This window comes from Geotrypetes seraphini, chromosome 13, assembly GCF_902459505.1.
Source record: "Geotrypetes seraphini chromosome 13, aGeoSer1.1, whole genome shotgun sequence".
In the NCBI taxonomy this organism is placed as follows: Eukaryota; Metazoa; Chordata; class Amphibia; order Gymnophiona; family Dermophiidae; genus Geotrypetes; species Geotrypetes seraphini.
In genome coordinates, this window is record NC_047096.1 from 486,826 (window position 1) to 513,470 (window position 26,645).

Genomic DNA, 26,645 nt, shown 5'->3' on the forward strand with positions numbered 1-26,645 from the left:
ACTGAGGTGACATTGCATATTTTAAAGTCATCTGCCTTGATCTCTTTGAAAAACCCCCCGAATATAAATGACAATTAACATTTTCTCTGCATACAGTGTGCTTTGTGTTTTTTTAAATTTTATTGTTGGTAGATCATTTTGAACTGGTCATTTTAAAAGTAGTTCACAAGCCAAGAAAATGTGGGCACCCCTGATCTAGATGAAAGGATCACCTCCTTTTGACATATATGAGGCAGGTGTGGAATGCACTGAAGAAGTTATGGCACATTCAGGGGGAATTTGGATCTGGGTCCTATTCATTGGTGGGTAGGCTTGCTCTTGGAACATATGTTCTCCTTTGAACTGTGAAGACCAGAGTGTTGCCCTTTGCAGCTTTGTTGGCTTATTCGGGGGTGTGGCCTATATGCAATTAACCCATTATTTGCAGACACTGAAAAGGGAGGGTTTGGATTTGGGGGTGGGGTCTCGACTGGGTACTTTGCTCAGGGGGATGAAGTTCTGCCATCTATTTCATAGTTTAAATAGGTCCTTGACTTAGTTTACCCCCACAGGGGCTATTTGGGGATGCAGCGGTCATGGAGAGGGCCCTTAGTTTAGGGGTTTCTTCCATTTCCAGTGCCTACTATAGAGAGAGCCTTTTTAGGGTAGTTTTGTGACCTTATGTCAGTCTCAAGTTCAGGTTTGTCATTTTGGTTAATTAACTTCTAGCTGTTGCCCCAAATGTCACCAAGCGGATAACACTCTGGGCTGTGCTTTTTGGCTTTGTCCCCGCATCCAGATTTTCTGGGGTGATAGTTGTGCTTTTCTGGGGGCTGTCCTTCATCAGATAGTGCCCCTGTCCACTCAGATAGTGTTGTTTCTTCAATGGGAAGGTTGCTATCGGAAGGGGTTCCGAGAGTTGCTTCGAAAGGCCTTTATATAGTGGGTTAGAAGTGTATCTTGCAATATTGGTTAGAGAAGGCCCCGCCTTCATTTTGGCATTGGAAAGCAGTGTTTCATGCGTTAATGCTTCTGGATGCTAGAGCGACCTCCCCCACCTATAAACAACAGTGTGAGTAACTGGTTGACCTGGGAACCCTATATTCAGCAGCTACCAGTGAGGGCAAGCAGCTTTGTTTTGAATCCTTGCATTTGTAGTAAGGATGATTAAGTACATTTCTAGTACGATTCTGGGAGGGGGATTGGGGGACTAGGAGGTGAGAGGGGAGGGGTGGGTGGTTAGGGTGGGACAGATATCTGTTTGTTCATTTTGAATTTGGGATTCCTTCTTTATTCTTCCTGCTGTGTGGTATTTGTTGGTTTGGGTGTCTGGGCTACGGTGGGAGGGTGGAATGTTTGCTCGGTTGTTGTGGTTCTTTGGGTTTTGTTGCTTTCAGAGTTTGTAGGGGGGTAGATGGGGGTACTGCTAGACTTAGTTGTTAAGGCATGCAAAACTAATTGTCGTTGTATATCTTTTGTTCTTGCCAATGTTTGGTATACTTCTATTGTATGATATCGTTAACCATTCTGTCTATACAGTGATAGCGGGAGGGAGGGTGTGAGGTGGGTGGGCTGTAGTAGCCTTTGCTATCCTGTTGATGTTTTTCTATTTCTGTGCTGTACAGAATTTATTTGAAATTTAATAAAATGATTCAACCATAAATTCTTAAGCGTATATTTTATAAAATGCTTTTCACCCTTCAAATCCTCTGACCAGTTCGGGCAAACAAGTGAATACAGGGTACCCACAACCTAAGAAAATCTAAAAAAGTCATTTTTTGCACACAAAACACTACTTTACCTGCAGAAATGCCTGATAAAATCACTCCCCAAATGTGAAAACCCCTTAGTACATTAGGGCCCCTAAGATTTACCTGTACAGGTGATAACCACATCCACCTGGCGGATAACTTCATTCAGCTTCATTACCCGGAATCCATCCATGCTGGCAAAGGAAGGAGAAGCAGTGAGGAGAGGAGATGGTACCAAGTACATCTTTCCCTGAAATATAGTCATAAGAGGGGCCAGGGGAGCATGGGACACACAGACAGAGAGGGATGCAGAGACAGCCACACGTAGAGCAGGGAGATCAGCATTAGAGAAAGATCCTCAGAACTACTTTATCTACACCATCACATTACTGTCAGCATGACCTAATCATGGCCACTATCTTCTGAGATTCCCACAAGTTGTCATTTTCATACATATAATGCATGCATTATGTGTGTGTTTTTACAAACGTGACACCTCTGGATTGTTTGTTTTTTTAAGTGCTGCCTTTGGGCTGCCCCCTCCCTGGAATCTTCTGTTTGCCAGTGACTCCTCCCCTTGCTGTCTACTCCTCTCCTTCCCCCCTCCCCACAGGTCTCCTTAATGCACCCTATTGTCTATTTTTCTGTAAACCGCTTAGAATCCTAACGGAGTTTAGCGGTATATAAGAAATAAATTACATTACATTACATTACTTGGGGCTAGATACACTAAAGTCTATGATTGTCACTAAACCACTTTGACTGGTTTAGCAACCAATTGAATTTGCCAACCCTATGCACAAAATGGCTCACCGTGTGGTCATACATTCTTTGATTCTGGCATGCAAATGAGGTCATTAATATTAAAACCAGCCATCCAACCAATGGCCTAACCTTTTGGGGTTTTTTTCATTTTTTTTCTATGGGCACAGGAGCCTAAGGCCATGATTGGCTCAAGCTTATGGCAGCTGAGCCAAATCAGGACCTTAGCCACCCCTCCAGTGAATCCCAGAAGGGAGTGGGCATCCCCTCTTGCTGATTTTCTTTTAGGAAAGGGAGGGGAAGGGGATGGGATCGTTCACAGGGGTGGGGGGATTTCTATTGAAGTGCGGGGGGGGGGGGGTTCGCAGTAGATGGAAGGAGTGGGCATCCGTCCTGCCTCTATTTTGGTACCGGTGTCATAGGGGGGGAGGGGAGACACAGTCATCGGACTGCTTTTTTTTAATGGGGCAGATATTGTGCATGTGTAACACACACACACACAACATCTGTGCCCATTTAAAAAAAAAAAATTTAAAACAAAGGCTGCTTCCAGCTGTTCAGGATTCTCTGCATATGTGTTGAGTCAGTTTTCCAATGACTAGTGGGATGGGATTAGGGGAGACATCTGACTCAACTCATTTGCAAGAGAAGCCTTTTGAGCATGGATCACTGTTTGGAAATTGGCCAAAATATTGACCCTTAACGACTATGCTTTGTGCATCTAGCCCTTGTTTTGGTAATCTACTCTAACAAGGACTCTCACAGGCAGCTTTGCACAAGATCAGGGGCCTTTCCTCCTCTGACAACTTCCAGGAAAAGCCTCTGATAATGTGCAAAGCTGCTTCTGAGAGAGTTCCGGTTGCAGAAGATTACTAAAACAATAAAGGAGGACTGCAGGAAGAAGGGACAGTGGACACCAGGGAGCTGAAGTAAAGGGGGGGGGGGAGATGCTGACACACAGAGGACTCCAGGAGGGTGGAACTTGAAGGCAGCAATCCCACCTCTGGCCTAAGCAGAAAGATGTGGGAAAGCCAAAGGGAGGAGTAGATGTTGGCAGAACACAGTAGAAGACTCCAGGGAGAGGAAGGGTATTTTCACACATATAAAATGCACACGTTATTACAAGGCTTTTTTTAAATCACTAACATCTGCACTAAAAGTGGCATAAAGGGGCAGAGACGTTTTTCTCGCCAAACCCTTCCAATTCACTCTTTTCGAAACCCATGTTCTAGATGGATTTCTATGGCTATTGTCTGCAGTGCCTCTAAATCTCAAGGGGGCATGGTGTGGGCAGGACTTATTATTTATATATATATACTCAAGCATTCTTCCCTATCTGTCCCGGTGGGCTCACACTCTACCTAATGTACCTGGGACAAAGAGGGATTAAGTGGCTTGCCCAGGGTCACAAGGAGCAGCATGGGATTTGAACCCACAACCTCAGGGTGCTAAGGCTGTAGTCCAACCATTACACCACACACTTGGATGTTTATCTGCCATAATTGAACATTTAAGAATATGTCCAGGACACAGTTTAAATGTCTAGGGCTAGACCTGTTTTGGCAACGAAAAAATGTGCCCAAACTGATGATCACTGGAGGGATGTAAACATGAAACCCCCACACACACTCCCCCAGTGGGCACTGATCACCTCCCACCAACCAAAGATGTGAATGAAACAGTACATAACTGCCTGTATGACAGTTTCTCAAATTATGGCCAATCCTAGTAGAGCAGCAAGCAGATTTCTGGAGTAGCCTAGTGGGTAGTGTAGTGAATCATAGAAATGGAGAAAGGGAGAAAGTTACAAAGTTAATGTTTTTCATTTTAAAAAAGAAAAGAAGAAACCATGAATGGAAGGTACATGAGGAAAGGTAAATTTTTTTTTTTTTTTTTTTATATATAAATAGTGTTTGGTACGCTGGGTATATGTCATTTAAAGATTAAAAGCGTCTCTAAAAAGAAAAGTTTTCAGGTTGTTTTTAAATCTATTAAGATCCTTTTAGGTAAGAGATGAAATGGCCTAAGTAGGAATTTTCTCTTATAGATATGAAGGAAATGGATCCAGAGCACATGTGCAGGATCTTAATTTATGACACAAGTTTGCAACCTGGGCCTCAGATACAAACTCAAAAGCTGTCCAGATTTTATCTGCTGGAATTGTGAATGGATTAGTATCACCCAAAACCAGAGAATTCTAAGAAACTAATGATGGAAAAGAGTCTTAAAAAATTTTGCTAAGTCATCCGCTACTGGGAAGGGTGTATTGACGAGTCATTGTTGGTAGTTAACAAGCGCCAGATGTTAAACAAGGTGATACTTTGATTGTTGGATCTGATAATTTTATCACTGTATAAATTTTTCCTAGCTTTTTTTAATGTTGCATTATAAGACCTGATACTATCCCTCCATGACTGTCTGTCAGCAGGAGATCTTGATTTTTTTCCATTTACGCTCCAGTGCTCGGCATTTGTGTTTCAGTTCTCTGTGATAAGAAAGGTACCGGGAGCCTTACGAGAATAAGAAACAGTCTTAATCGATAGAGGAGCCAGTGAACAATAGGTGGACTCAGAAAGGTTTACCTAATTGTGCCAGTTGACTTCTGAGGCACCGGGCCTGAGGGAGAAATTGGGACCAAAATTGTTCACTTGCGATTTTCTTCCGGAAGGTAATAAGTTTTGGAGTACAAGATTGAGCCCCAAGATGGGACATAAAAACAGGAAGACATGAGGCATCCAGAAAGTGATAAGGCCATGGAACTTGTTCCCAACGAACATCCTCAACTAAAGTTTTATGATTGGTAAGATCAAGAAAGCTAATATCGAGTGAGTTGGAGCGGACCTAAGAGAAAGAAAACCCAGAGCGGTGAGAAAACTGCTGAATTCGATAACATCCTTATTGGCGTTATAATCTAAATGAAGATTAATGTCACCAATAATCTCTGGAATTTTAGGAAAGCACTTGTTATGGTCATAAGAACATAAGAATTGCCGCTGCTGGGTCAGACCCAGGGTCCATCGTGTCCAGCAGTCCACTCATGCGGCGGCCCTCTGGTCAAAGACCAGCACCCTAACTGAGACTAGCCCTACCTGCATACGTTCTGGTTCAGCAGGAACTTGTCTAACTTTGTCTTGAATCCCTGGAGGGTGTTTTCCCCTATGACAGACTCCGGAAGAGCGTTCCAGTTTTCTACCACTCTCTGGGTGAAGAACTTCCTTATGTTCGTATGGAATCTATCCCCTTTCAATTTTAGAGGGTGCCCTCTCGTTCTTCCTACCTTGGAGAGGGTGAACAACCTGCCCTTATCTACTAAGTCTATTCCCTTCAGTATTTTGAATGTTTCGATTATGTCCCCTCTCAATCTCCTCTGTTCGAGGGAGAAGCGGCCCAGTTTCTCTAATCTTTCGCTGTACGGCAACTCCTCCAGCCCCTTAGCCATCTTAGTTGCTCTTCTCTGGACCCTTTCGAGTAGTACCGTGTCCTTCTTCATGTACGGCGACCAGTGCTGGATGCAGTATTCCAGGTGAGGGTGCACCATGGCCCAGTACAGCGGCATGATAACCTTCTCTGATCTGTTCGTGATCCCCTTTTTTATCATTCCTAGCATTCTGTTCGCTCTTTTCACCGCCTCCGCACATTGCGCGGACGGCTTCATCGACTTGTTGATCAGAACTTCCAAGTCTCTTTCCTGGGGGTCTCTCCAAGTACCGGCCCAGACATCCTGTATTTGTGCATGAGATTTTTGTTATCTACATGCATCACTTTACACTTATCCACATTGAACCTCATCTGCCATGTTGATGTCCATTCTTCGAGCCTGATTATGTCATGTTGCAGAATATTAGTTGAGAAGATTTATTTCAAGGAATTGGGGGATGATAAAATAACAGAATACCTAATGGGTGGCAGGAGAGCTCATCATTAACAGTAGCTAGCATATACTCTAGCGATGCATTGCTACCTTTTTCAAGAAGCTGTAGATCGAAAAATGATTTATAGAGAAGTACCAAACCACCTCCTTTCCCGCAGTTTCTGGAAGAGAAAAGGCCTTGATAGCCATGGGAACCGAGCTCATTTTGAGTAAATAAATCATCTTTTGCAATCCACAATTCAGTAATGCACAAGAAACCAGGATCAAGATCCCTTAGTAGGTAATTTAGTATTTGAGCCTTGTCGCATACAGATCTGGCATTGCAATATATTATCGGAACAGGAGTAAGAGAGTCAGAGGCTAGACTAGGTAAGTTAGTAATTGGTACAGGCTTTAGGGAGGCATAATTGATATCCTGGAAAGGTTTTTTAGAAGAATAATTTCTAGTACACACCAATATGGAAATTCTAAGGCCTGGGCAGATCACACTGTTACTGTTCAAGCCAAGTACCTTGGGGGAGAGAGAATTTGCACAACGAGTGGGATTAAAACATAGAGAGAGAAGCCAGAGAGGTAACTTCATGGTGAAAATTAACAGAAATCACAAAGTCCTGTCTAACAGCTAAGGCTATTATCCTATAGAGACTAGCTCAGTAAAGTTTGCTCTTTTAAGATCTAAACTGTCTATAGAAGGAAACCTACAATTGAGCTTTTCTCTCCAAACCTATCAAAACTCAGAGCAAAATAATGTATATTTACCCAACGATATGTCTTCTACTCTTCTCCTCTCAGAAAGAGAATATCCTCTTCTCTCCTCTCAGCGGACTATGGTGAGATGTGTACCTGGGACCTTTTATAAGTGGTTCACTGCAGTGCCCCCTAGGATGCTCCACTGCTCTGCTGGGATGTCTGTGTTGCCAGTTTACTAATAATGCTGGCCCCTCCTACTGTACATCCCAATGGCTTGTTTTGTGCCATTTGTTTTGATATTTTTTTCAAAAATGGTTCAAAAATATAAGATGCACATAGCATAACCATCCACTTTAAAAAAAAAAAACCCAAGGTGTTTTGCAGTTTTGAAAGTGGGCATGTTTGGTACTGGATTTCTGTGTGTGTTCTGCAAAACGTCTAAACTTGGATTTAGATGCCATATCAAAAATATCCTCCACACGCATGAAAATACAGTATTCTTTCTTACAACACATCTCCCACAACAATTGAAGCAGCTTCTTCCAAAGTGCAGAGAAACTTGGCTTCCTACACTCCAAGAAAAGTCTCTTTTCCTGCACATCCATTCTGTGTGTGCAACAATATTCTGTGATAAGACATAGAGAGAAACAGAAGAGATATGCAAGAAGATTCATTTCTTACCAAGCCTGAAGAGCACAAATGGGGTCAATCTCTGTGACATAGACGACGGTTCCCAGAGCCTTTAGAGCAGCACAGCACCCCTTCCCAACCTGCAGGCAGCACCAATAGTTCAATATTACATACAAAACATCACAGTTCAAAAATTCTTCTGACATATAGAGCAACTCACCTCCCCATAGCCACAAACTACTACTTGCTTTCCACCAAACATAACATCTGTGGTCCTCTTTAGCCTGTAAAATGGTCAGATTTGGGGTTAGTCATTCTTATAGCTTCCAATAGACAAACCATGTCTGCACACACACTATAAAATGATCAGGAAGCAAATGGCCATTAAAGGATGCCTTTTGGGAGAGGTAAATGAAAGTATAGTAACAGTATGTTCACAACAGAGAATAAAATGCCAGCAGTGAGGACAAATGTAATTGGGACACTGAGGCCCCGATTCTATAAAGGGCGCCTAAGTCATGCCTAAAGTTAGGTGTGCTTTAGGCGTCCAATCTAAGTAGGTAATGAGCCAATGAAGGGTCTTAACAAGGGCTAATTGGTACTTAGGCATCCAAAGGACATAGATGCCACTTTGTAGACACAGCCACAATTTCATGGGTGCCCATGTTTAAAACTCGTGCCTAACTTAATAGGCATGGGCGTGGAATGGGTGTGGTTTGGGCAATGACTCAATTTGGGCATACTTTGGAGCTTAATTTGGGCTTGAAATAGATCTGAGTTCTATGGGCGGAACTTAGGCACTCTTTGGACGTTCTTAATGCGATCTGCTAAATAGCTCTCTGGGATTTATTTTTGCTTTATTAAGCTCAAAATACATTTAATAAAGCACCACATAAACAGGGCACATAAAACAGATATATTGCATGCAAAAACTTCTATCTTTGTGAACAAACAGCAATGCTATTTGCTAATTAGAGGAAAAGATCCATTAACCGAAGCATAGCACATGAAAAACATAGTTTTAGTTTTCTTGCTAAAAAGCTACCCTTTTTTCTGACGAAACATTGCTCCAATCAGCTTATTCTTGAAAGCAAAGAAAGCACATGACAAAAATATATAGATTGCATACATAACTTCATTTGCAAAAGGTTAAAAGCAGAAAAACCCAGATACAGACCTTTGCATGGCTTCTACTTCATTGCAAATGGAGGTTTGCAGCTGCATAATGGTGATAGCTTAGGGATCTGTTAAGCTATCATATCACAGGGTAATCAGAGACACCTGCCTGGAAACTAAATTAACTAAACTAAACCTTAAGCTTATATATTGCATCTTCTCTATAAATATAGAGCTCGACACAGTTTACAAAAATTAAAAGGGAAGTACAGTGGGAGTTGGTGGTAGAGGGAAGTGGAAATTTACATTTTTGAAAACAGACAAGTTTTCAGGTGTCTTCAGAATAGTTGGAAAGAGTCCAGGTTGCGCAGCTGGGCAGGGAAATTATTCCAAAGCTCTGTAGTTTTGAAGTGAAGAGATTTCCCTAATTTTCCAATGTAGGTAATGCCTTTTAGCAAGGGGAAAGCAAAGCTGCTATAGCTCAATACGTAAAAGCCCTGTGCTCTTCTTCCAGAGGTCATAAGTTCAAACTCCAACCAGCTCCCTGAGCACATATTTTAATTGTAGCATTCTACCTTTCAGGTGCACCTTGATGATTTCACAATGAGGTCACCATTGTGCAGCTGCAAACCTCCATTTGCAACGAAGTAGAAGCCAGGCTAAGGTCTGTATCTGTTTTTTTTCTGTTTTTAACCTTTTGCAAATGCAATCTATATGTTTTTAACAAACAGCAAAAGTCCAACAAGACCAGAACCCACGGGTTCAAGAACAAACAAAGAAAAGTGGGATCGGACAATGAACACTCCAGGAACAAAAATTGTAAAAACAATCTTGTTTATTTCAAAACAAAAGGATGAACATCAACTGTGGACCCGACTCATACTATGTTTCAGCGACGCAAGTTGCCTGCATCAGGGGTCACTGAGATGTAGTAATACACTGGTGAACAAGTCCTTTTATTTTTTTTTTCCAAGATCTTTATTCATTTTTCATCTTATAAAAAGTGTTCAATATTACAATATTTAAAAAATTATATATGTCACTTAAACAACTTTCAATTAAAATCTGAACAAGAAAAATTTATTCCCACCCCACCCTCCCTACCCACCAAGAATTACGAAAAACTTTATTCATCACTCCATCCAATATTAAGATCACAATATAGTAACATTAATATCATATACACATCTCTTACAATTCTTTAAATCACATCTAGAAACACATTTATATCCTCCCCTCCCTCTCTCCTTCTCACCAATATTATAATCAAAAGATTCATATCAATATTAACAATTGATCATCCATAATATAACCTAATACCCCCCTTCCCCCTATGCATAAATGTATTTTCTATGAATAAAGGTGTCTAGTCATTGCAAAAATTTGTTAATGGCCCCCACACCCTTTTAAAATTATTATAACTACCTTTTTGTGTGGCAATAACTCTTTCCATTTTATAAATATGATATAGCGAATTCCACCAGAATGTATAACTTAATCTACTGCAATCTTTCCAATTGTTGGTAATATGTTGTATGACGACCCCTGTCATGATCAATAAAAGTTTATTATTACTTAAAGAAATTTGACTTTTTGTTCTCATTGACATCCCAAACATTATTGTATCGTATGACAATGCTACATGGTTTTCTAACAAACAATTAACTTGAGACCAGATTGATTTCCAAAATGCCATGTCCTTTATTAATACGAGGCTGAGCTATGGGAACATTCGAAAAGTGGAGCACTGAAATACTGACTGAGCAATTCAATTGCTCGGTCAGTTTTTCAGCACTCGACTTTTCGAACGTTCAAGTTTCAAGTTTTATTAAAATTTGATAAATCGCTTAATTTTAATACAAAGTGATGAACAAGTCTAAAAACACGTAATACATCTCTCAATACGGGGAGATAACATCATTAACACAGACCAATTATTATACAAAAACAAACCCTAAAAGGGACAATATGTGACAGTAAATGAGATGAATAAGGAAAAACTGATGGGGGAGGAAATAGCAACAACGTTCCCATATCTCAGCCTTGTATTAACAAAGGACTTTTGGTATTTCAAAATCTCAATTTTATAAATGGTTGCAACTGAAGCAAGCTATTCAGGAAGGGTTCCCTGATTGGCATAATTTTAAAAATTACTATAGCTTGCAATTCCTCTGCTTTCAGGCAGATATGCTTGGACATCAAGCCGCCAGATGGTATAAATTAATATCTGGACTTATACATAATAAACCCAAAAATGCTCTCAGAGACATTTGGAGTATCGAGATTAAACAGTATATTTCTGTATCTCGATGGCCACAGATTTGGTCTTGGAGATTAAGATGTACAACGTCGGCATCTATGAAACAAACTTGGTTCTTTTTGTTACATCATTCTTTTTGGACCGGTTAGATTGAATAAGTTAGATAATTCAAGGTCTAGACATAGGAATATTAGACCACTTACTGTTTTATTGCCCTATGATATTGAGTTTTTGGAAATCAATTTGGGGTCATATTAATAATATTTTAGAAATTGAGATCCCTTTGTCTTATGAAGTAGTGATTTGCGGTACTATATTATATGTTAAAGATCCCCTAGACAAATTTAAAAGACGTCTTTTATTGATTATGGCGGGTACAGCTATACAATTGATCACACGAAATTGGAAGAACTGGGATTGACTTAATTTCACATTCTGGTGAGCAAATTTGTGTTTAATCTATAAATATGAGAAAATGAATGCAGATTTGACGGGAAATATGAAAAAATTCAAATTAATATGGGGCCCATTGATGTCTTTTGTAGAATCATTATAGTTTCTTTTTCTTGACATATTTTTGAATATCCAGAGATAGAGGAGGGTGGGAGTTGAGGGGGGATAGGGAGGAAGGGTATATTTTGGGATTCTGAAACACAGTTTCTGTATGATTATAAATGGTTAATATATTTTAGATATAGGGGATTTGTTATATAGTTCTAAGAACCACAGATAATTTGTTTAATAATGCGAGGAAGGAGAGAGGGATATTATTTTGTTCAAATCTTGGGATGATATTAAGTGTTGATTAACGTATATTGAAAGGGTTAAAATAAATAGATAATTTACATCTGAATTGGGTTGGGGGAAAGAAATGTATTGTAACATTTATTTGTTTGATTATAGTGCTATTTTGAAGATAATTATATGTATCATTTCAAAGCACTGTTTTAGAATGGAAAATTAATAAAGATTTATTTTTTTTTAAAAACCCACAAAGGACTTGCTCACCAGTGTATTACACATCTCAGTGACCCCTGATGCAGGCGACTTGCATCGCCAAAACACAGTACTGTGTCGGCTCCACAGTTGATGTTCGTCCTTTTGTTTTGGAATAAACAAGATTGTTTTCACAATTTTTGTTCCTGGAATGTTCATTGTCTGATTCCACTTTTCTTTGTTTGAATCCACCTGTTTCAAGAATGTCCTCATTGGAGCAATATTTAGTGAGAAAAAAAGGGTAGCTTTTTAGCAAGAAACATAAAGCTTTTTTTCATGTGCTGATTATGTCACGTTGCAGATCGTTGCAATCCCCCTGCGTCTTCACTGCTCTGAATGTATCGTCTGCAAATTTAATCACCTCGCTCGTCGTACCTATGAAGAGCACAGGTCCAAGCACCGAGCCCTGCGGCACCCCACTGGTGACGCTCATCCAGTCCGAGTATTGTCCATTTATCCCCACTCTCTGTTTCCTATGCTCCAGTCAGTTTTTAATCCACGTGAGTATTTCACCCTTGATTCCTTTATCATCTTGGTCGCTCTTTGAACCTTTTCTAGTTTTGCTATATCTTTCTTGAGATAAGACGACCACAATTGAATGTAATACTCCAGGTGAAGTCACACCATGGAATGATACGGAGGCATTATAACATTCTTAGTCTTGTTAACCAAACCTTTTAAATAATTCTTAGCATCTTGTTTGCATTTTTAACCACTGTCGCACATTGGGCGGAAGGTTTCAGCGTACCCAGATCTTTTTCTTGGGCGCTAACCTCCAAGGTGGACCCTAGCTAGCATCTTGTAACTATGATTTGCGTTACACGTGACACCCTACTACCGGCAGCTGCATTGGCTGCCAATGGAGGCGCGTGTAAAGTTTAAATTTGCCTGCTTCTGCTTCAAAGCACTACACGGACTTGCCCCTAAATATATAACTGACCTTTTCGTCTTCTCAGCCAACAGACACAAGAGAAGCTCACATTCCAACTTCGTTTCCCCCCCAGTGAGAGGTTGTAAACTGATAAAACACCATGAACATCTTCTCTCGCACCAAGCAGCATCATGGGGTAAAGATCTAGAACAATTGCTTTCGCCCACTACTTATGAGGAATTTAGGAAACATCTGAAAACACACCTGTTCCTAAAGTATCTAGACAACTGATCCTCTCTTCCTTCTCCCCTCTATAGCGATTAACTTGTTCTATTGATCACTCTCTCCTCAAAAATGGATTTCCTGTCCTATTAACCCTCTTTCTTCCTCCCCTCTTAAAGTCAATCAATTTGTACCTTTGCTTAATCTTTGTAAACCGCATAGAAATTCACGGTATTGCGGTATATAAGCTGTTATTATTATTCCCAATGTGCATTACTTTGCATTTACATACATAGTAACATACATAGTAGATGATGGCAGATAAAGACCCGAATGGTCCATCCAGTCTGCCCACCTGATTCAATTAAAATTTTTTAATTTTTTCTTCTTAGCTATTTCTGGGCAAGAATCCAAAGCTTTACCCTGTACTGTGCTTGGGTTCCAACTGCCGAAATCTCTGTTAAGACTTACTCCAGCCCATCTACACCCTCCCAGCCATTGAAGCCCTCCCCAGCCCATCCTCCACCAAACAGCCATATACAGACACAGACCGTGCAAGTCTGCCCAGTACTGGCCTTAGTTCAATATTTAATCTTATTTTTTGATTCTAGACTCTTTGTGTTCATCCCACGCTTCTTTGAACTCAGTCACAGTTTTCCTCTCCACCACCTCTCTCGGGAGAGGTGACATTAAATTTCAGTCTTCCAGTTTCCTAAGGTCTTCCTGCAGTTTTTCATAGTCTGCATGCATTTTAACAACTTTGAACAGTTTAGAATCATTTGCATATTTAATCACCTCCTCCAGCAATCCATACTCACCCATCCAGGATAGACTCTCGGCAGCAGTACAAATTGTCGAACTTCTGCTTGGTAACAGAGTCATTGACATTCATGGCTGGGACACACAGCTTGTTTGCCTTGGACAACTGGTACAGCCTGGGGAGGAGAGAAAGAAATGGCCATAGTCAGCCTTACATGCCTTGCAGATGCTGATGCCTTAGAAACAGAAAGAGCAATGAAAGGGATCGTTTCCTGTCATTTCACTTAAGATGCCTTTAACGCATCACACTGCTTTTTCAATGGACTTAGATCATTTGTTTTTACAATATATGGAATTTGATCCCTTAAACCATTTATAACTGTGTAATTTAAAATCTTTTTTTTTTTTTTTGCATCAGTTACAGTATATGCTGAATCGATTACCACTGTGGTATGCCATTTAGATCTCTTCAAAGGTTTCACCTCATACAATCACTTGCTGTGAAATTAATTTACAGTGCTAGTAGGTACAACTGTCTTCATTACTAAAGCAAGAACATCAGCTTCTTGTGACTGTATTCATAGAGTTCAAAATTATGAACTTAGATTATAAGGCCTGTTACATTGTAACACAGTATAACATAGTAAATGATGGCAGATAAAGACCTGAACGGCCCATTAGTTATTCTCATTAAAAATACATGATTAAATTAACTTGTCTCTTATTTCTGGGCCATAGACTAAAGTCCACCTGGTATTGTCTGAGGTTCCAACTGCTGAAGTTACCATCCAAGCTCACTCCAGCCTATCCAACCAACCTGTTGTTTGCAGGATATCTACCGTAAAGTTTGGTCAGCAACACCCTCTTGTTCCACGTTAGTGGAGTTTCCATTACAAAGAGGAAACATCATATTTGACCAAGCTTCTAACGCCTTGTGTGTCTGCTTCTGTAAGATTGGGAGTTAGTAGGAGGCTAAACACCCAAAATAAGCAGTAGGGAAATGTCCATTCTTGAAAAAATGTGGGGGGTTTTCAAGAACGGCCTACCTGTACATTCAGGCATTTAATCGCCCAGATCACTGCTACATCTATCTTTAAGCCCTATTCCCTAACAAAAATTTGTCCAAGTCCCAAACTCCCAAAACAAGAGCTTTTAGGCATGGGAGGAACCAGTCTTTCACCTAAAACCACGATTCTCTAACCAGCGTCTGTCATAAGCACCAGTTAGAGAATAATGGAACCATCCCCCCCAACGATCGCGACAGGAGGGATGCCCAGTCCCATCTGCCCGCTGCGACTCCCCCCAGGCAACAATCATGGCAGGAGAAATGTCCAATCTCTCCTGCTGACATTTCCCCCTGAATGTTTGCCAGCAGGAGGGATACCCAGTCCCTCCTGCCAGACACCCCCCATCCCCCAAAAGATAGCCCACCTGGACCCCTCCCTAACCTTTTTTAGATGGGACAGATGGACGGGTCCTTCCTGCATCTGGCCGACAGACCCACCTTCACTGGAATGGCAAGCCTGCACTGGGGAGGGGCCTAAGGCCCTGATTGGCCCAGGCGCTGTAGGAGGGGCCTTAGGCGCCTGGGCCAACCGGAATCTTAGCTCCCCTCCCAGTGCATTCTGGCCTATGGAGACAGGCCTAAGATTCCGATTGATCCAGATGCCTAAGGCCTTAAGCGCCTGGGTCAATCAGGGCCTTAGACCCCTCCCCGGTGCATCCCAAGATGCACCAGGAAAAGGCAGACCTGCCATTCCAGTGCTGGCCAGACGCAGGAAGGACTCGTCCATCTGTCCATCTAAAAAAGGTTAGGGGAGTCCAGGCGGGCTTGGGGGGAGTTCCCAAATGCATGACCTTAGATTTCTTAGAATTAAATCATAACTGCCAAATTTCAGACCATTTTTAAAGCTTTGCTAGGTCCTTCCTTATGTTATTCACACCATCAGAGGTGTCTACTCTATTGCAGATTTTGGTATCATCTGCAAAGAGTCAAATCTCACCTGACAGCCCTTCAGCAATATCGCCTACAAAAATATTAAATGTAAAGCTAATTTTTGGCTTTTAGAATGTAAGCCGACCAGAAGGCTATGACCCTTGGTGTGAGATCCCAACATACACAAGTCTTGGTGTGAGATAACATCTCTTTCCTTAGAGAGATCTCCATTGACCACTACCCTCTGTCACCTTCCACTCAACTAGTTCCTGACCCAGACTGTCACTATGGGATTCATCCCAAGGGCATCCAGTTTATTTATTAGATACCTGTTTGGAAAACTAAGGCCTTGCTAAAATCTAAATACATGGGGGCGTGGCTTTGAGACATAGGAGAATGGTCGGGTGACTGAACTGCTCCGTGTTAAAGGCTCAAATATTTAAAATATAGCTACAAAAAAAAATATTTGAAATTATTTAAAAGGGTGAGGATTAACAGCATAATGGCATCGGGTAAGCTGACAAAAGCTAACTCAGCGGGAGGAAGTAACAAACAATAAAAAATGGAGCCGATAGCCCCCTCTAAAGTTCCGTTGCCAACGGACAATGCAGAGGACATAGATATCATTAAGGAACTTCGGCAAATTAAGGAAATAGTCTTACAAAATGCAAAAAATATCCAGGAAGTTAAAGAAGAGCTGGCAGGTCTCAAATTAAGTTTGAAGGTAGTGGATGTTAAAGTGGAGCAATTAGACAAGCGAGTGGAAAAAACGGAAACGGAAATAGCTCAATGCAAGAGAGACTGTAAAGAAATATAAATATTAAGGAGGGATCTTGAGGATTGTTCCAATCGCGAAAGAAGAAATAATTTAAGGCTGATTGGGGTCCCGGAAGGGGTAGAAAAAAATAATCCCATTGCCTTTCTTGAGCAGTTTCTTCCGAAAATTCTACCTCTGACAGTTAAATTTCCTCTGGAAATAGAAAGGGCGCACAGGGTCCTGACTAAAAGATTTGATAATCAAAAGGGACCGCGTCCTTTAATCTGTAAGCTGCTCCGTTATCAGCATGTGGAGGAAATTATCAGACTGGCAAAAGAAAATAAGACCTTGAAGTGCCAGGATTCAAAAATTTACATAGTGCCAGATTTTGCAAAGGCAACGGCTCACAAAAGGAAAAAATTACTTGAATTGAGACCACAGCTTAGAGCGATTGGAGCAAGGTACGGATTAATGTACCCAGCTATTATGAGAGTCACGTTTGAAAATAAAACTTCAAACTTTGATGATCCATTGAAATTAAAAGAATTCTTAGAGCAATGTGAACAGCCTATGAATACATAAACTGAGAATATATTTTAACAGAAGGATTGGAGTAAGAAATATTTTGATTTTGAGATGTTTTTTTTTTCCCTCTCTTCATTTGATTTTTTATTTGTTTGGATGGTTCCTGATATAGAATATTTTGTGGAGATTTGGTCTTGGGTGATACAGTTGGAATTGGAACTGATTTGAATTGCTGATGGAACTGATTGGAAGGATGTGGATGCAAAAATTCTATGATTACATCATTCCACATGCTATGATTTTCAGAGATATTGATGTGAATGAACATTCTGAAGTCTCTGTTTGATGTGAATATAAAAGTCAAATATAAAATAAGAGTGACTGGCTCTAATTATTGAAATTAGGCTCCCTACAGTAGTTAGGGCAGTTTTAAGTAACATTTCCAGCCCTTTATCTGATATAAGATAGGTTAATGTAATGTTCCAGACAATATGCAGCAGTTTATAGGCTCCTGCTATAGACTCTTTTTGAAGTGCTGGACTATACTAATGTCAGCTTTATAACATTCTTGACAATTCAGAATTGAATGTAGCCTAGCTGATGTCAAAGAGCACTTTACGTTAATTGGGAACACTAATGGTTTCAAAGATTAAACAAAGGGCGGTAGATGCTGGAGATTTCCTTAAGTGCACAGGGCACTTTACAGGAAAAGAGGTGGTTTAAACAGAAAAAGAATAGTATTGGATGATTACTTGGACTGCGCTAAAAAGGAAAATGATTTGGAAATATGAAGGGGACAGAAGCCTGATTGCAGATAAATCCAAATTCCAAGGAGAATATAAACTTATTCTAAAATAACGTAAATTGTTGGAAAAAGAAGTGACTTGGAAAAAGTGAAAGACAGATCAAGGAAAGCATGAGATGTAGAGGATAAAGCAATATCTGAACAGGATTTAAGAATAATTCAATATGAATTGACTGTAAAGCAGAAAATATCAGCCTTCTTTTGGATTGAATCTTCGGTGTATGAAGACTTTGTAGAAGTATAGATGACATATTAAATATAGTGGATCTCCAGAAATGGATTGAAATCTTTCCATTTAAAGGATGATTGAAAAAGAATTAAGTTTTGTCTGCTGTGCAAGGGGTTTTAACTTTCAAGGTATCGGTATCTAAGAGGAAAATATTAATGCAGCAATTCATGCGTATCCGCTTTTAATTTATTATGCACTTTACCTGCAAATAACTCTGTGGAATATACTTTATCAGCAATAGTAGGATGTAGTGCATATTTAAATTTGAGACATTAAATATAAGTGGATTCATGGAAAAATGACTGCAGAACAGAAAAGAGGGATTGGAGTTATTCAGACTATAATATGTTAAAAAAAAAACAAAAAACTGAAACTGTTTAGGGGATTCTAGGAAAAGGTGAATGAACACTAAAGATGGTGCTGAATTAGTTAAGGACATAAAGAACTGAAGGGAAGGAGAGAAGCTGAATATGCTTTGAGAGATTTTGTACAAAAAGCGGAAGATTGATGAAATTGTTCATTTAAGATATATAACAATATATTTTAATGTCACTTTAATGTGTATTGGTGATTTTAGATTAATTATATGGGGTATGCAATTAGAAAATTGAATAATAATTTCAAATATGCAATTGTTTTCACAGGAATACAATATAATATTGATTTATTTAATTGAAGTAAATTTGACTTAATATGAAAAGATATTGGTATAAGAAAATGTATTTGATTGGGCATTTGAGTGAAAGATTCTGAATATATAATTGAGGAAAGGAGAGAGAGGAAGAGAAAATAGAGGGGAAGGAGAAAGAGGGGAGAGAGGGAGGAGAAAGAGAAGGGGAGGGAGGAAAAGAGGGGGAATAAGGAGAGAAAAAAAAAAGATATTTGAACTTTATAGATTATTTGAATTAGATTATATTATATAATGTAGCTGATTATGTTTTATAAATGATGTATATGTATTGCTTCCAGTTCTAGCACTTTCTTGCTCAGATAATTCTTATGGCTGAATCTGGAGGTAGGCTTCAGAGGGTGATGGTGAATGGCACTCCCTCCGAGATGTCGGAGGTGATAAGTGGAGTGCCACAGGGCTCCGTCCTAGGCCCGATCTTGTTCAACATCTATATAAGAGACCTGACAGAAGGGCTTCGAGGTAAAATAACATTGTTTGCCGATGATGCCAAACTGTGCAATGTAGTGAGCAAAAGCACAACAGACAAAAAAGCAATGACAGACGATATGGTGCATGACTTACTGCTGCTGGAGCACTGGTCTAGGTCCTGGCAACTCAGTTTCAATGCCAAAAAATGCAAAGTCATGCACCTGGGAAGCCAGAATCCATGCAAGATCTACACCCTAAATGGCGAGATCCTGACAAGAACTGTAGCAGAAAGAGACTTGGGAGTGATTGTCAGGGAAGACATGAAGTCGGCAAACCAAGTGGAGCAAGCTTCATCCAAAGCAAGGCAAATCATAGGTTGCATACGCAGGAGTTTCATCAGCCGTAAACCTGAAGTCATTATGCCACTATATAGATCCATGGTGAGACCGCACCTGGAGTACTGTGTGCAATTCTGGAGGCCGCATTACCGCAAGGATGTGCTGAGACTGGAGTCGGACCAGAGAATGGCCACCAGGATGGTCTCGGGACTCAGGGAGCTCCCGTACGAGGAGCGGTTGGGGAATTTGCAGCTCTACTCACTCGAGGAGCGTCGAGAGAGGGGAGACATGATTGAGACATTCAAATATCTCACGGGCCGCATCAAGGTGGAAGAAGACATCTTCTTCTTCAAGGGTCCCGCGGCAACAAGGGGGCATTCGTGGAAAATCAGGGGCGGGAAACTGCACAGTGACACTAGGAAGTTCTTCTTCACTGAAAGGGTGGTTGATCGCTGGAATAGTCTTCCACTTCGGGTTATTGAGGCCACCAGTGTGGCGGATTTTAAGGCCAGATGGGATAGACATGTGGGATCTATCCGCAAAGATAGATAGTGAGGATCACTGGGGTGGGCAGACTTGATGGGCCTTGGCCCTTATCTGCCGTCTATTTCTATGTTTCTATGTTTAATCTGGGCAGTAAAGCTTTCTCTGAGACCCCACCATAACCCATTCTGGATTTGTTACCTGTGAACGCCTGTCACACTCTCCTCCACAATCCCTCGAATCTTTTTAAACACATTGGGATATGTCTTATAGACCCAGTGGGTTAAATCTCCCCCATCATCCAAGATCTAGAGAATGAGACAAAAATAACCAGCGAGGAGTTAGCATCTTCCTGTGAGCTAAATTAATAGTTATAAGCTAAGCAAACTCCCTCACCCAACACCCAAAGGGGGAGGAAGTGAGCAAAGGTGTCAGTGTCTAGAAGGCAGCAGTACATAGGTATTCTCTGTAACTAGGGCACAATCACACTGTATAACATACAGCATAAGGGAACGTATGCAGTGCTGGAGTTACCATGTTTGCCTGCCAGGCATCCATATTGACACAACGGTCAATGCACCACCAGAAATCATCCTCTGATTCACCTTTCCATGCAAACACTGCTACACCTGGAGACAGAAAGAGAACAGGAAGAAATAGAAACAAGTGAGTTCATGAAGAGAAACAGACAAAGGACAGCACAGAAAGAGAAGTGGCCTGGTGGGTAGAGCTGAGAGTTCAGTTCCTGCTTTTGTCACCGACACTCCTTCAGACCTTGGCCAAATGACTCTCTCACTGCATCAGATATTCAGTTTGAGTGTAAGTGCATTGCACCAGAATACCTGGGCAGTACTGGGGGAAGAGTGACCTAGTGGTCAGAGCTGCAGCCTCAGGACCCTGACATTGTGGGTTCAAGCCCAGCACTGCTCCTTGTAACCCTAGGCAAGTCACTGAATCCGGCATTGTCTCATGTAGACTGTGAGACACCAGGACAGAAAGGAAAAAATGCTTGAGAACCTGAATGTAAAAACTGCTTAGATTATCTCCACTGATAAGACTGTATATAAACAATAAGGAAACATGGGGGAAGCCTCTTCTTGCCCTGGATCGGTAGCATGGGTTTTAGATTGGCCACCGTGAGAACGGGCTACTGGGCTTGATGGACCATTGGTCTGACCCAATAAGGCTATTCTTATGTTCTAAACTTGGAAACCACTGCATAGCTCCAGTAGCACTAGAAAAATAGCATGTATTATTTATTTAGATTTCTATCCCATCCTCCCAACAGCTCAGAAAAAGGTTACAAAAGGACATTCGCAGCATAGGGAGAGGACATGAAGCTAAAGACAGGGACTACAGAGGACAAAAGAACTAAAAAAGGAAGAGAGGATACCAATAGAAGCATACAAGGGGTTAGTTTCCTAACTATAAAGAGATGAGAGGTTAAAGAATGGGGTCGGTTTACAAAGAGTCACTTCATTCAGTATCTATAATACTTCATTATGCCTTGTACAAAATCCATGCAGGAGAAAATACTACAATTTTCAAACACAGAAAGTAAGTTGAAATTTTAGAGAAGGCAGCATTAACTCATAGAAACATAGAAAATGACGGCAGAAAAGGGCCATGGCCCATCTAGTCTGCCCACACTAATGGCCCACCCTCTAACTACCTCCATGAAGAGATCCCACATGCCAATCCCAACTCGACACTTGCAGATCACCTGCTATGCTTCCATTCTACGTACCCGCTTCAGCCAAAGCAGCAGCCACCTCATTCTGAGTGGAATAAATGTTGCAGGCAGACCATCGGCACTGAGCTCCTAGGGCACACAACGTCTCAATCAAAACCTAAGAATGCAGCAAAACACAATAGAACAATCAAGAATTTTCCCATCACAAGTAGCCTCCATGAAGAGGAAATGGCCCAAACAAGCAGCCCCAGCAAGGGAGAGCCTCTCTCATCATAGGTAGTATCAGTGAGGCTCATACCCCCAACCATCCATCAGAGGTTAACATCAGCAAGAACATCCCCCTTATCACAGGGAGTTTTGGCAAGGCCCACCCCTTTCACCCACCCACCTCAGGCAAATAGAACAAGAACAATACATGTCACTTCATGTCAAGTGGACCAATTTTGAAAATCGTCCATGTTCGACCTCCTCCAAATTGAATAAAATTTTGTGTGGACATTCCCTGGGGTCTCAAACTAAACCATGCAAATTTTTTGGGCTGGATTTCTATAGGTTCGAGACTTACAGGCAGCTGAATGGAGGTCACCTTCAGACTGCCATGCTCCACATAACACAAAACAGCCACTTTGTCCAGGCACTGCAGCCCAGAAATATTTTGGGGTTAGAACAACCCTGGGCAAAGTTTGGAAACTCACATGAGCTTGCCTCCATTTTTAGGAGCCAGCAAACTATGTGAAAAATGTTACAATAAGAAATTTAAGGCCTGCTTTGACTCATCATTGTTCCTGACCTATACTTGGATTCAGGCCATAACTGGACCAGTAGTCACAGCCTACGACGTACGTCTAGGATTTGTACTAGGAGGCTTTGCAGCCAACAGGAAGCAAGGATATGACATAAAGAGGTGATATCACTTTTTTATACAAATTTTTAACATTTTTGGGGTGCAAATATCTCTCATGTAGGTTTTAATTTTTTTTTTCTTTTTTATGTTATTTGAAATATGGGTAGCATCATTTTTGCTAAAAAAAAAAGCCACCCTGTTTCATCTTGGGCCCAGCCTTGCTGTGGTGGTTATAATTAAGGTCTTAGACATGCATCATTTGCATGGACAGATACACTGTGTTATCCAGAGCCATCTTTAGTGAGCTAGAGAGATGGCGTTTTACAATATAGCTAAGCTTCTCGTGCTTACCATGCTTTTAGCTTTGCCATGTACTTTTATAAATGACCCCTCAAATGGGCATTAAGTTGTGCTTTGTTACTTTTGCATGTCTAGGCTTGCATGCAGTAAATATCACCTTTGCAATAAACTGTGATATCATATTGAAATGTCATGTTAGGGATGTGTTGAGACAAAGATTTTGGACACATGCCCTGGTCTGTGACACCATTGTGCCCTTTATGGTACAGTGGCTGTCTTGATGGATAGGTCCTGCCCCATTCTGATGTTTTATTTATCTTGATGAAACTTTAACTTAGACATCCTATTTCCATCTGTTCTTTTCTTCAAAATAGCTGGGTTTTTTCTATTGTTTAATAGACATCACTTCTGTTTTCTTGTTGTGTTCTTATAAGATTTCCTTGATTCATTTCACATTTCTGTTATGATTATCTTTGTGACCATTTATTCTATCTTATGGAGGTTGGCAATGAATTAGATCCTTGAAGTATTGGGATTTATGATGATTCTGAATGCTACAAACCATCAGGTTTTTATTCTGGCCAAAGTGGCTTAAAGTCCATCAATGATTTGTCTTCAGAAGATCAAGAACTCTGGACGTTTGAGTTTCTTTGGAATCTAGTATTTGTTCTTACTATGAAGCTTTGATTCTGAATAAATTTGAATTCCTATAGAAATCCTGCTGTAATCCCTTCAGAAGCAGAATCACAGAAGTGGCAAAGGTCAATTGACCTTGCTACAGCTGATCATGTCATCTGAAAGCAAGACTTTAAACTAGGCCAAAAATTGTGTCCATATTATAGACAAGACCTTAATGCAAGGTTAAAAGTAGAAGGTTCTCAATCTGTTCTGGAAGTGATGACTCCATTAATACAGCTGAAACCAGCTTTACACCTCTTGGCATTTCCCCTTATTATTTCTATAGCACTGAAAGGCGTAAGCAACGCTGTACATTCTAACACACAAAAGACAGTCTGTGCTAAGAAGAGCTTACAATCTAATTTAGACAGAACATTTCAGGTTGGGGAGATTATAGTGGGTATAGGTATCTGACAGCAGTGAGTGGGAGTTAAGAGTTAAAAGCAGTTTCAAAAAAGTGGACCTTTAGCTTGGATTTGAAAACTGCCAGGGACAGAGCACAACATATTGATTCAGGAAGCCTGTTCCAGGCATACAGTGTCGCAAGAAAGAAGGGACGGAGTCTGGAGTTGGCAGTGGAAGAGAAGGGTACAGATAAGAGGGGCTTGCCCGAAGAACGGAGATCATGGGGAGGGGGAGGAGATAAGCGAGGCGAGATATCGGGGGGCTTCAGAGCGAATGCACTTGTAAGTCAGCAAGAGGAGTTTAAACTGTAAAAAATTCAGTGGGTTAAAAGGCAAAATTCTTTTGAGTTATGCCAAGCACAAATTCAGCGAAGCCCAAAGGGCCATTGCTAATCAAATTGCAGCTGTTAGTGGATTAACTCCTGCTGATGTTGAACAAGAACCAGCAAGTGATAAATGCCAAAAATGTACTGACTTATGATCTTTTGCTGAAGGAACAGAAGCAAAAGTTGTAACTTTTCAAACATAATGAAAAAAATACAAATTCTGACCCTGGTCCCAAATAGTTAGAGCATTGAGAAAACCGCAAAGAATTCAACATCTCAACTAGAACAGCAAAAAGAGGCAGAAGCTGAAACACAAGGGAAACAAGGAAAATGCTTGCTGAGCAAATTAAGCAAAATGTCCTAGATTTTTATGAAGATTATGACGTTTCTAAGATATGCCCAGGTTAAAAGGATTATGTTTCTGTAAGGATTAGTGGTGAAAAAGTAGCAAAGCAAAAAAGATTGCTATTATTTAATTTTAATTTAATTTAATTCTTATATACCGCTAATAACCGTGAGGTTTCTAAGCGGTTTACAAAAATGATGCATTAAAAGATACAATAAATAAAAATAAATAAATAAGATAGGTACTTGGAAATTCCCTAACTGTCCCAAAGGCTCACAATCTAACTAAAGTACCTGAAGAAACAATTTATGAAAAGTAAAGATAAAAATATAAAGACAGAGGTAGAGATAGAGATAGAAATGAATATTCCAACAAGATGGCGGCCAGTTAGGTCATTATGCAGCCTGAAGAACTTTATACTATTTATCGGGAAAAGTATGGACCTGAAATCGGGTTCTCAAAATTCTGTGAACTTAGGCCAAAATGGTGGGTTATAGTTAGTTCATCAGTTCAAGTTTCTTTATTTTTGATACACTGTTTATCAAACAGCTATCTAAACGGTTTACAATAAAATGAAATTTTAAAGAAAAAATGTTTAAATATAGATATAACATGTCTAGAGTTAAAAATAAAAATAATATTCATTTCTGATGGATACATGTATTTTATTGGGGGGAGGGGAAAATTGGATGATTAATATTTTTATTTAATGATTGGATTTCTGTTGTATTATGAAAATTTCATTGAAGAATTGTTGGGTGGGGGGAAAGGGTTATAATTTCTACTTTAATGGATTATATGTATAAGAATGTCAAGTGCTGTATATTTTATTAGTAATATAATGTTTTAATATTAATCACTTGTTTGTCAGTTTTAAAATGAATAAAGAATTAAAATAAATAAATAAATATAATATTCAGCTAAGTGGTTTTGATTGATTCACCTATGGGAATGACTTTGAATGAGTTTTATTGATAAAACATAAGAACATAAGAAACACTGACTAAAATTTAAAACAACAACAAAAAAACAAACAAAAACCCCCATTTAACATATTTGCAAAGGGTGCTTCATTTGAAACTGGGGGAGGTTTTTCTGATCAATAATTGCTCAATATTTGTGAACAGTACATGAATGCTATTTGGCTTCACAGTTCTGTATCACTGAGCTCTTTTCCCCCACCCAAGATATTTGTCACACCTATTTTGTATAATATATTTGTGGGGTTTGAGGATATTCAGCTAGTATTATTTATATCGATTTCTGAAGAACATCCATGTTTGATGTAAATTTCCACCAAAGACTAGGTCTAGAATTATTTTCCCTCTTGTTGGTTCTTGAACCAGCTGCTCTATAAAGCAGTTCTTGATTTCATTGAGGAACTTTACCTGGAACAGATCAGGATTTGGTATCTTTTCTTTTTTTTCTCAGAGGAATTTTCTTGGTTTTTATAAAGTACAAGTCAGACTATTTGAGACTTTGGTCATTGTGTCAGGGATAATTTATTAGTTTTGATAAGAAATTTAGAATGTGATAATTCTATAATATATCATTATTTGCATGGAATGCTTTCTGTTGGCATCCTTATTGCCAGTAAACAGAGTGAACCAGAACCAGGAACAGGTCTAAATAAATTCCTTAGACTGCTCACCTCCCTACACAACTGGGACTTATCCCAAGGACTGTGCACCTCCCTAAAGATTCACCTTGTTACTTTAGGATCAGAGTTATTGTGGGCAATAAGTATTGCAAAACCCCAACCTTGACTAACCTAGTAATAAACTCGATCTCATACCCCATTCAACCCACACTAAAACTCCTCAGAGTGCTGATAGACAGAGGTTGTACCATGCAACCACAAATAAACAAAATAATAAAAACATCATTCGCCACTATGAGAAACCTAAGACAAGTTAGAAAATTCTTTGACAGAAAACAATTCCAACTCATAGTTCAATCGCTAACCCTAGGCCTA

At 40.1% G+C, this 26,645-nt stretch overlaps 1 protein-coding gene across 3 annotated transcripts in view; it reads right to left on the reverse strand.

Moving 5' to 3' along the window:
• AHCYL1 (adenosylhomocysteinase like 1) overlaps positions 1 to 26,645 on the reverse strand; it is an 89,792-nt gene that overhangs the window by 30,459 nt on the left and 32,688 nt on the right. For all 3 annotated transcript variants that reach the window (XM_033918955.1, XM_033918954.1, XM_033918956.1), the window contains exons 5-11: positions 21,827 to 21,929; positions 20,614 to 20,708; positions 20,281 to 20,387; positions 13,967 to 14,083; positions 7,904 to 7,967; positions 7,735 to 7,823; positions 1,854 to 1,924 (exon numbers count right to left, since the gene is read on the reverse strand). In XM_033918955.1, the coding sequence (XP_033774846.1) occupies positions 1,854 to 1,924; positions 7,735 to 7,823; positions 7,904 to 7,967; positions 13,967 to 14,083; positions 20,281 to 20,387; positions 20,614 to 20,708; positions 21,827 to 21,929 (646 nt within the window). The remainder of the gene's footprint in view (positions 1 to 1,853; positions 1,925 to 7,734; positions 7,824 to 7,903; positions 7,968 to 13,966; positions 14,084 to 20,280; positions 20,388 to 20,613; positions 20,709 to 21,826; positions 21,930 to 26,645) is intronic.